This window comes from Petaurus breviceps, unplaced genomic scaffold (genome assembly GCF_028583685.1).
Source record: "Petaurus breviceps papuanus isolate PSGF00001 unplaced genomic scaffold, PetGlider_PUasm1.0 140, whole genome shotgun sequence".
NCBI classification, from domain to species: Eukaryota; Metazoa; Chordata; class Mammalia; order Diprotodontia; family Petauridae; genus Petaurus; species Petaurus breviceps.
This window is the reverse complement of record NW_027185698.1, coordinates 32,774,656-32,786,472: the sequence shown is the minus strand read 5'-3', so window position 1 is coordinate 32,786,472 and position 11,817 is coordinate 32,774,656. Positions and strand designations below refer to the sequence as shown.

The following is an 11,817-nucleotide window of genomic DNA, read 5'->3' as shown; positions in this document are numbered from 1 at the left end:
TATCTATCTATCTATCTATCTATCTATCTATCTATCTATCTATCTATCTATCTATCTATCTATCTATCGACACAAAGGGAGGCATTGTGATGTCTGCCATTACCTAGTTGTGTGACTTTGGACAACTCATTAAATCTTTTTGGGTCTGAATTTCCTTATCTGTAAAATAAAGGAATTAGATGGGATTGTTAGATATTAACTACTTAGGAACTTCTAGGCCAAATGTGTTCTGAAAAGAGGCAGGATAGGGAGAACCCTCCCAAGAGGCAAACATGACAACCAAAACATTGTCTGCATCCAGAGAAAGAACTGATAAATAGAAGTATGTACAGAATAATTCTACATAGGTGTGTGTTTGTGTGTAATGATAGTCATCTCTAGGGTTTGGGGGTGAAGGGAGGAAAAAATGGTGGGGGAGAAATTTGGATGATAACTTTATATTTAAAAGGAATAGCAAATTGTACAATTACAGGTCCCAGACCAATTTCTACTTGGTCATTGTTTTGTCCCTGATTGGCTCAGAGTGAATATAAATAGCAATTGTTTCTGTTTTGACCAGAAACCCTAAGGGCCTTTCCCTCCCACATTGATTTTTTTTTTTTTGGACTAGGTAATAGAGGTCATTTTCTGCCTCATTTCTTACTTAGCCTTAATCACTGAATGGGTATTGCCTCAGTCAAATTAAGACCTGTTAACAACCTTAACTTAAAAAGGCCAAGGTCTCCCACTGCATCAGGGGCCATCTCCAGTCATTCTGATCTATATCATGCCACTGGACCCAGGTGGCTCCAGAGGAGAAAGTGAGGCTGGTGACTTTGCACAGCCCTGCCTCACTTAAATACAATTAACTTGTACATCTGCCTGATGTCATGGTCCTCTTCCAGAATGAAGGACAAACAACAACGACAATATTTGTATGTACATACATACTAGCATATATGTACATATGTATTATATACACATACACACATGTATTCTTACCTAGCTCATAAGGTATAAAATGCTACATAAATGTAATGGATTATAACAGTTATTCAAGGACCTTCTCTAAAACATCAACCTCGCATCTGCTATTCTGCCTGGTCTCAATTCCTGGACAAGATGAGCCTCCCAGGATAAGCTCAATCACCTCTAGTCTCAGCACCAAGCTCAGCTGAAGCCTTGATTGAAATCACCTCCCTCAGCTTCCTTTTCTCTCTGATTGGAGGGCTTGAGGGTGGAGTACCAAACTCCTCCCAATGCCTTCTCCATAGAGGGCAGAAGCTGGTCTTTCAATTCATTCTATTCTGCATCTGCCACTGTCCCTGGTTTCAATTCCACAGAATACTACACTGCCACTGCCCCTGCTTTCCTGCTTCCTTTGGTTGTGTTCTCTCCCCCCATTAGATTGTGAGCTCCCTGAGGGCAGGAACTGTCTTTCTTTTTATTTATTATTATATCTCTAGTGCTTAGTACAGTGCTGGCACCTAGCATACTTGGTTTTAAATATTGGGAATTATAATTGCTAATATTTATATAACCCCTTAAAAGCACTGCTAAGTTATATATACATATGTATGTAAAGAACTTAGCAATGATATTATATATCTGTATATATGTAAAACACAGTACTTTCTAGGCATTATTTTATATACATACACACACTCATATATACTTTGTTATGAAGATCAAATGAGAAAATGTATATAAAGCCCTTTGCAAGTCCCAGAGTGCTATATAACAATAATCACCAGCCTTTATGTAAAGCTTTAAGATTTGCAAAGTACTTTACCAATATTATCTAATTTTGTCTCATATTCACCTCCAAGGACTGTCATAAGGATCAAATGAGATAATATTGGCAAAACACTTGGCACAATAGTGTAGTTTAATAAATAGTAGATGTTTAATAAATGCTTGTTCCTTTCCCCACTTATTCTCATAACAACTCTGGGAGGTAGGTTATTATCCCCATTTTTCAGATAAGGTGCCTGAGGCTATGAAATAAGTGACTTACCCATGGTCACTCAGCTACTAAGTGTCTGAAGCCAAATTGTACTTAACCTCTTAAAACTGAACCTCCATCAGCCTCAAGTACCTCATCTGTAAAAGCCAGGTCTCCTCGACTCCAGGCATAGCATTCTACTCACTGTCCCACCTAAGTGCAATTATTATCAACAAAAACAACAACAATGTAAGTGAAGAATTACTTGACTTGGTTGTATTGTTAAGATATTTTTCTCTTCTCATTTTTGACAGAAAAGTTCTTCCTTTTACCACTGAAAAGTAAGAAACCACAGCTGGTTTAAGTGAAGCTTATTCAACGGAGCAGTTTCAGGTCAGTCCTGACACTACCACTCCCTATCAGTTTTGTACTGTGTTGGCCCCCCACCTCATGCCCCCAGGAATTGGGCCCTCCTTCCAGAGACTCCAGTCTCTGAAATTATACTTCTTAAAGAGGTCTCAGAACTCCTGGGCAATGTAGAAGATTTTACTCTTCTGGTGGACCTGGCTTTGCCTATGCTATCCTCAGCCAGATCTTTTTTAAGAGTTAGTAAACCTGAGTCATGGAGGAAATACAGTGATCACTCTCCCCACCTCCCCCAATTTGGACATAATGGAATCACTAAATTTTAGAGTTAGAAGGGACCTTGTTAGCTACATAGTTAAACCCACACTTGAAAAAGGATTCTCTCTATAGTATACTTAACAAGTGGTTATCCAGCCTCTGATGAGGGGACTTCCCCACACTCACACACAAAGGAGGGCACATTGGAAAGAATGCTAGATCTGGAGCTGAAGGACCTAGGTTCAAATCCTGGTTCTGCTCTTTACTACCTATATCATTTGGGGCAGGTCACTCAACATCTCTGGGATTAATGTTCCTTATCGGAAATGAAAGGATTGGTGGGACAAGTTAGGGATTTGTCATTTCAAGGCTCTTGGATCAATCCTTGCCACAGAGCGTCAAACACTTGGTGAAAGTCAGGATTAATAAAATCCTGAAGCAGGCTGGTTCTCATGCAAAGACTAAGAGACTTGAGGAGAATGCTGGAGCATAACGTAAGTAATCCCAAGTGACAGATCTAATTTTAGGGAAAGGGATGTGAATGCCACTGGAGAGGGTGGGGGGGAGACAGAGAAAGCTCAGGCTGCCAGTTTCTCTTTTCTTATGGTCTGTATGGGATGTGAAGATCAAAATGAATAAATGGAGAAATTATTAGGAAAACAAAGGGGCATGCCATGCTCAATCTGCTTCCTTGATTTTGTGTGAATTCTCTCCTACTCCAATCCATCCTCTGTTCAGTGACCAAGGTGATTTCTTTAAAATACAGGTCTGATTATGCTTTTCCTTCTCCCCAATTCTACCAGCCCCATCTAGCAACTCCAGAGACTGTCTACTGGTTCTGTAATTAAATATAAATTCCTCTATTTGACACTTAAAGTTCTTTACAATCTGGCCCTTCCTACCTTCCCAATCTTCTTAGCCTTTACTCCCCTTTAAACACTCTACAATCGAGCTACACTGGCCAATGTTTTTAACACATAGGATTGCATCTTCCATTTCTCATTTAATCAGTCAATCAATAAAAATTTATTAAGTGAATATTGTGTGCCAGGCACAGACTGGGAGTAAAAAAGAGGCAAAAGACTATTCCTGGCCCCCAAGGAGCTTACAATCTAATTTCTGTGCTTTTGCCACTGGTGTCATCATGCTTAGAATGTTTGGCCCCTCCAATTCCGTCTCTTGGTTTCTCTGGCTTTCTTCTAGCCTCAGCTTAAGTCTCACCTTCAGCAGGATGGCTTTCCTGGTCCACCCAACTTCTCGTGGCTTCCCCTCTCAGAAGACCTTTCATCTACTCTGTGTAATGAGGGGACTGACCAGTGAGGACCCAAGTCACACAGCCAATCCATGTGTCAGAGGTGAGACTTCAACTCGGTACTTCCTAGCTCCAAAGCCAGCTATCTATCATGCCATGTAAATCTATTTTTTCTTTCATAGGAAGATAGTTTTAACTCAAGCTTCTTCCTTTTGTTGGATGGTTGTCCATCTTAAGTAAATTTAAAATCAAAAGGAATCAAAGTAACATGGTATAGAAAAAAGAGCACTGGACCAAACCTCAGATTATCTGGGTCCTGATTCTGGGTCTAGAACTAACTGGATTTATAATTGTGAAGCTTATCTTCCTGGGCCTTAATCTCTCAGTCTAGAAAATGAAATTAATTGACTTCAATGGATCTGCTATTTTTACAATGTGGGTATTTCCTCTAATGATACATAGTAAAACCCACATAGGCCCTGGAGGCACTTAATAAGTAGAAGAATAGAAAAAGAGAGCAACGTCAAGAGAGAAGGACCAAGAGGTATCAGGTGGCACTCAGCCCAAGAGACTGAGAGATCTTGGGGAATGGAAAGAATAAGATCATTGTTCTAGAGAAAGACTTCTTGACTTTTTTTTTGTCCTGCACGCCTTCAGAAGCTGGGTGAAACCAAAGGATCCTGTCTCATAATAATGCTTTTAAATGCATAAAATAGAATGCAAAGTCAACCACTGAGATACACTTGTCAAAATACTCAAAACAAGTTAATGGATTCAAGGTTAAGTATCCCTGGTCTAGACCTTGAAGGGAAGACAGAAGGCATCCTGTCAAACCCCCTCATTTTACAAAATCACTGAGGTAGTTAAGTAGTTAAGTGACTTGCTCAGGACATGTAAGTAATAAAACCTATAGAAGTAGCATCGAAATCCTTTTTCTCTAACTCAGCCTCAGCTTCCTAATCTGTAAAATGGGGATAATCACATAGCACCTACCTCACAGTGTTGTTTTGAGGGACAAATGAGGTTAACATGTGGAAAGTGCTCTGCAAACCTTAATGCATCATATAAATACTAGCTGGTATTTTTCATTATCCTCATTACAACATTAGCTCACATTTCAATAGTTCTTGAAGGTTTAACAAGGTGCATTCCTGATAGTACTTTGGAATAGGTCGTCCAAATAATCTTGAGTCCATTTTATAGAGACCTCTACTTTATGGAGGGTCAGAAAGGTGGGGTGAGCTGTCCCGGGTTCCATGTACAAGAGCAAGGACAACAATCCTGACATCCTGAATCTATGTTCTCTCCCCTACACAACACGACCTAATGTAAAACCGTTTTGTCAGATGTAAGTAAAAACCAGCAGTGAAAAAAGTAAGATTCTAACTCCCAAAATGTCGGGCGTGCTGCTCCAGATACACCTGTTTGCTGGTTCCCACCCCAGAGGATTCAGCTGCTTCCATCAGCAACCCCAAAAGGGCTTCTAGCTTCCCTGCCTCCTTTGGCTGATGCCACAGGATGATGGGTAACAACTAATGAATTGACTCCTTTGCTCCCGTCTAGACAGGCTTTTGGAGGTCAAATGTTGGGAGGGCACAGAGGGCAGATAGCTCTGCCACAGTCCATTTAACTCACTGGAGTGAATTTCTTTCTCTAATGTTCCCCTGCATAACTCCTGTGATGAGTAATGTGACATTTAAATACTTTCCAGGATAAACCTACAATCCTCCCCACTCTGAAATACCTATTATCAAGAAATGGTGGCCAGGGGCAGAGGGAGAGTCAGTACTTACCGCATTAAGCCCGCAGAGCTGGTAGCAGGCCATGGTGATAATCACTGTAATTATCTGCCAGCGAGCAGCACGCCTTGTCAGAAGTTCCCAGACTGAGACTAAGCGAATATTTCTCTGAACCCGGCTCTCTGCAAGGGCCTCTTCAATTTCTTCAGAGACATCTGTTTTCCCAAGGAAAGCTTGAAAGGCTGCAAATAGAAAGAGACATGCTCTACAAATCCAAACTCAGATTCCGGGCTTCTAGACCTAGCTCTGCCTCTGACTGACTAGGTGACCTTTGATGAATCAAATGAATAAATGAATTGATGAAGGAAAATTTAAAATTTCCTATGTGCCCCACATTCCCTCTGGAGTTCAGTTTTCCCCTCTATAAAATGTAGGTGACGGACTAGTGCTAACCTGTCTCTAAAAAGTCCTTTCTAGCAGCAACATTCTGTGTTCTAAAGTCTCTTCTTTTTGCCCCCTGCAGTCAATAATTTCTCTTTTTTGGATAAATAGTATTTTATTTTTTCCAATTACATGTAAAGATAGTATTCCGTTTTAATTTTTAAATAAGATTCTGAGTTTCAAATTTTTCTCCCTCCTTTCTTTCACCCCTCCCCAAGCCAGCAAACAATCTGATACAGGTTTATACGTGTGCAGTCATGCTAAATATATTTTCACATTAGTCATGATGTGAATGAAGAAACAGAACAAAAGAGAAAAAAAAAACATAGGAGAAAAAAAAGAAAATAGTATGCTTTGATCTGCATTCAGACCCCATAGTTCTTTCTCTGTATGTGGAAAGCATTCATCATCACAAAATATTGTGTCACAATAATATTGCTGTTACTGTGTAAAATGTTCTCCTGGATCAGCTCACTTCACTCAACATCGGTTCATGTAAGTCTTTCCAGGTTTTTTCTGAAATCTGCCTGCTTGTCATTTCTCATAGTACAATAGTGTCCCATTTTGTGGGGAAAATGTTTTGTAATTGTGTTCATAGTTTTGGGGTTTGTCTTGGGAGGCAGACTCCCAAATATTTCATATTGTCTATAGTTATTTTAAATGGAATTTATCTCTTGCTGCTGGACTTTATTGGTAATATATAGAAATGCTGATGATATATGTAGGTTTATTTTATATCTTGCAATTTTGTTAAAGTTGTTAACTATTTCTAGTAGTTTTTTAGTTGATTTTCCAGGATTCTCTAAGTATACATTACATCTGCAAAGAATGATAGCTTTGTTTCCTTATTGTCTAATTCTAATTCCTTTGATTTCTTTTATTCTTTTATTGCTAAAGCTAACATTTCTAGTAAAGTACTGAATAATAGTGGTGATAATAGCCATCCCTGATCTTATTGGGAAAGTGCCTAGTTTATTATCTCCACTACAGATAATGCTTGCTGATGGTTTTAGATAGATGTTACTTATCATTTTAAGAAAAGTTCCATTTATGCCTATGCTCTTCTTTAATAGGAATTGGTTGTTGTATTTTTTTTTCTTTATATTCTTTCCATTTTATCTGTCTGGTCTGGGCATTGCTGGGCGAGTGGGCACCATCATGGGATGAGGAAGGGGCCTCATCATTGGAGGACCAGGCATCATAGGCATGTGGCCTCCCATGGGCATCCTCATGCCAGGAGGCGGTCCCACAGGCATCATTCCAGGGGGGGGGGGGGCCATCATGCTAGGGTGAGGAGGTGGGATCATAGGCCCTCCTAGTGGAGGAGCAGAGAACAGGTTGGGAGGAATTCTTCCTTGCTGAAATGCAGTGGTTGTTTTATCAATCAGGCTCTGGGCTTGTTCTTCCATCCATTTTTGATAATAGTCTCTCACATTCTCTTTGTGCTTCCTCCCACTGCAGTGTGTCTTCCTCACGGACGGAGAATCATGAGTGAGATAAGTATCACAATAATCACAGTAAAACTTGGGCATGATGATGCACAGCTGTGCCTTGTTCCGGCCGAGGTATCTCTCACCTTCTTCACTTTATCTGGTAACAATCTGTCCACATAAAATGCTAACTGCAGGATGCTGACCCGATAATATGGGACCCAGCTCTTCAGACAGATACTCGGCAGGGCAGGGATCCTAAGGGATGGACTGCACCGCAGCAAGGAGAAGACGAGGGCCCACCGCCGACTGGCTTACTGTGGGAGGGAGAGGGAGCAAGGAGGAGGAGAAGGAGAGAGAGGGAAAGGGGGGGAGAGGGAGGGAGAGAGAAGGAGAGAGAGGGAGGAAGCTGCAGAAAGCGAGAAAAAGAACAAGCGGATCAACCTCGCCCAGCTCGCTCTTGGGAGAGAGGGCCGCAGCTGCGGGACTTCCGTTACCTCGCAGCTTACTGCGCAAGTCCCGAATTCGTCGGTTTCTAAGATCAGAAGCGGGTGGTATATTTTTCAAAAGCTTTTTCTGCATTTATTGAGATAATCTTATGATTTCTGTTCATTTTGTCATTGATATGGTCGATTTTGCTGATACTTTTCCTAATACTGAACCATCCCTATATTTGTGGTCATTGTGTATTATCCTGGTAACAAAGTGCTGTGATCTCTTCACTAATAGTTCCTTTATAGCTTTTGCATCAATATTCATTAGGGAAATTGGTCTATGATTTCCTTTCTCTATTCTGCCTCTTACTGGTTTAGATATCAGCACCACCATTGTGTCATAAAATGAATTTCACAGGATTCTTTCTTTGCCTATTTTTCTAAATAATTTATATAGTATTAGAATTAATTGTTCTTTAAATGTTTGGTAGATTCACTTGTCAATCCATCTGGCCATGGAGATTTTTTCTTAGAGAGTTTAAATAATCTTCCAATACTAATCTTCCAAGACCCACTTTCTCTAGGATTTTGTGCTCTGAGTACAAAGATTCAAACATAGGAATAGTGTATGCATTCATTTCCTAAACACTTAATAAATATCTCTGATTGGGGCAGCTAGGTGGCACGGTGAATAGAGCACCGGCCCTGGAGTCAGGAGTATCTGAGTCAAATCCGGCCTTTGACACTTAACACAAAAACTAGCCATGTGACCTTGGACCAGTCACTTAACCCCAACTGCCCTCCAAAAAAGCAAAAATAAGTAAATGAATATATCTCTGATGTGCAAGATGCTATGTTAGAAACAGGAAAGACATAAAGATACATTATATATGGCCTTGCCCTAAAGGAGACCAAAAATGTATACACTCAAAAATACATAATACAAATTAAAATGGAGGAGAGTATGGGAGTGCAAGATCCGACCACTGAAACACGGCTTCCAACTGAATGGCAGCAGTGCCATGTTCTTTCTACTTAGCCTTGTATTCCTCCCTTTGGCTTCATCTGTCTTGGCCCCGTTGTTCATTCTGATGCTGACTCATTCGAACAAAAAGTCCACTCTTTTGAACTGTTCCTTTTGAAGGCACGAATATCAGAATGGCTATACTATAGAAAAAGCAAGACTTTGGGATCTTTATAAAATAGAATATAGTGTAACAGATATTTAGTTCAATAATCCAACAATCTGTCATTTCATCCATTGAAAACAGGTGACAACTCCACCAGACATCAACCAATTAATCAAATGACATTTAAGAGCCTATTATGTGCTAAGCATGATGCTAAGCGCTGGGGAAAACAAAAAAAGGTTAAAATAAACAAATATTGTCTGCTCTCAGGAAGGTCACAATCTAATGGTAGAGACAACATGAAACAACTATGTACAAACAAGCTATATATAGGATATATATATATATATATATATATATATAGGGAGCAGTCTTAGAAGAGAGGTACTAAGATTAATTAGGACTAGAAAAGGCTTTACCAATAATTATAATAACTAACATCTATTAAGTGGATTAACATTTGCAAGTCACTTTACATATGTTAAAATGAGACATCTCATTTTAGTCTTCATAAAAACTCTATGAAGTAGGCACTATTATTATTTCCATCTTACACATGGGGAAACTGAGGCATGTAGCAGTTGAGTGACTTTCCCAGGGCCACACAGCTAGTAAGTGTCAGAAGTAGACTCAGCCTCGAGACTTCTTGACTCCAAGTGCAGTGCTCTATCCAGCGTGCCACCTAGATACTTCATAAATTGCTTCCACTTGCCAGAGTGTTCCAGAGCTTGCTTTCTACTGATGTGAACCCCAAAGAACCTGAGATTGTTTCAGCACCATAATTAAAGAGCCATCAGAGGATGGCTTCCAGAGCTTGCTTTCCACTGATGTGACCCAAAAGAACCTGAGATTGTTTCAGCACCATAATTAAAGAGCCATCAGAGGATGGCTTTTGTGAAGATATTTAACAGATTGAGTATATGGTATATTTTAAAATACAGACAGCATGTATACAATATGGGATCATTTAAACTGGAACATTCAGCCCAAATACTAACTACACCATACCCCTTCCAACCCTGCCCCCCCCAAAAAAGTCATTTGGGGAGATTAGAGAACACCCCATTAAGAGCTTGCATAGATCCTTGGAGGCTATCTACAGATACCTATATCTCAAAGGTATTCCTACAAAATGAGAGACACTCCCAATAAAATAATTGCAACACCTTTGGTGCCTGTAGAATTGGCCCAAACCAAAAAAGATATCATTTTAAAATATGAGTGATTTGATGGCAAAACAGGACTAGGTTCAAAAGCAAATGGAAGTAACTACCTAGGCTGGCAAATCTATGGATGTCAATCAGATCAAAATCTTTCTTCTAGAAATACAAGAAGAAAAAGTGTTCCCAGGAGATCATGTTTGCCGTTCTACCTTTCCTTTTCACTCTTCCTAACCATTATCTAGATTCTTCTGTCTAAATGGCTAGGTTGATCTTTTTTACTTCAAGGAGAAAGGTTGAATCAAACTTCAGTGGACTTTCTTGTACCAAAACTGACTATAACTTTTCAACAATTTGGTGAGATGGTCTTCTTTTTTTTTTAAAGCAATTGGGGTAAAGTAACTTGCTCAAGGTTACACAGATAGTTATTTTTGTGTGGGTGTTAAGTATCTGAAGCCAGAACCAATCCCAGGTCTCCCGACTCTGGGGTCAGCGCTCTTGCTCACTGCACCACCTGGCCACCCCGTAAGATGGTCTTTAAGAGCAGCTATGCATGAAAAAAATATATAGTGCTAGTGACAAGTCTCTTCATTTTTAGCTAGGCTTGGCCTAGGGTGGCAGTCCATCACAAGAAGCTTGTGCCTCTAATGGAATAGTCTTAGAAATGCCCACAGTCACCTTCATGCCAAGATTAAGCATCAAAAGACATCTGTCAGTGAGAAATAGACATACCAAAGTGCAGAGAGGAAGTTTTCCTCAAATTGGGAAAGACTACTATCAAGATAGGGTTAGGCAGTGAAAAAGTACGTATTTAGTGCTTCCTGTTTTCCAGGAACTGTGCTAAATAAGCACTGGGGATACAAAGAAGGGGGGAAAAACAATCCCTGCCCTCAAAGGGCTCAAATTCTAATAAGAGAGACACATGCAAATAAGAAACATAGAGACTTGATGGAAGGCAGTCCTAGAGGGGAAGTCACTAGCAGCTGGAAAAAAGTAAAGTAAAGGCCTCCTAGAAAAGGTTGCATTTGAACTGAGTCTTGAAGGAAGCCAGGGAAGCTAAGAAGTGAAGATGAATAGGAACAGCATTTCAGGCAAGGGCAATAGCCAGTTCAAAGGCAGGGAGATGGGAAATAGTGTGTGGTGAGGACAGTAGATATATTATAGCTGAACTGTGGGGTACAAGGAGAGGAGTAAAGTATAAAAAGGGGACATATTGAGAAAAAAGTTAAATACCAAATGATTCCTTTTTAATTGTGGAGGTAATAGAGAATCAGTGGGGCTTAGCAGGGCAAAGAGAGGGGAGCAAGGAGAGGGAGCAGCAGAGAGGGAGAGGGAGAGAGAGAAAAAGAGGGAGAGAGGGAAAAAGAGAGAGTGAGAGGGAGGGAGGGAGAGATAAAGAAGGAGAGAGAGATGAAAGAGAGGCAGACCTAGGCTTTAGGAAAATCATCTCTGTCGCCATCTTGGGAGGGGGCAGAAGAAAAAAAAGAAATGTATAGGATAACTATTATATATTTAAAAGGAATTGTAAGTTGTACAAAGTAGATCTGCAGTTTCACGTGTGATTATCTTTTATGCTATGTTAACAGAAATGCTTGTTTTACCCATAAATTAAAAATAACTTCTTTTTTATAGGATACATTGGTTTAGGGAGAAATGAAGCATAGAGAAAAATTAGAAGACTAT

At 40.0% G+C, this 11,817-nt stretch overlaps 1 protein-coding gene across 3 annotated transcripts in view; it reads right to left on the bottom strand.

Annotated features, from left to right (window-relative positions):
• The window catches only part of SLC2A9 (solute carrier family 2 member 9), a 296,562-nt gene that overhangs the window by 146,971 nt on the left and 137,774 nt on the right, over window positions 1–11,817 (bottom strand). For all 3 annotated transcript variants that reach the window (XM_069069870.1, XM_069069873.1, XM_069069863.1), the window contains one exon: window positions 5,594–5,781. In XM_069069870.1, coding sequence (XP_068925971.1) covers window positions 5,594–5,781 — 188 coding nt within the window. The remainder of the gene's footprint in view (window positions 1–5,593; window positions 5,782–11,817) is intronic.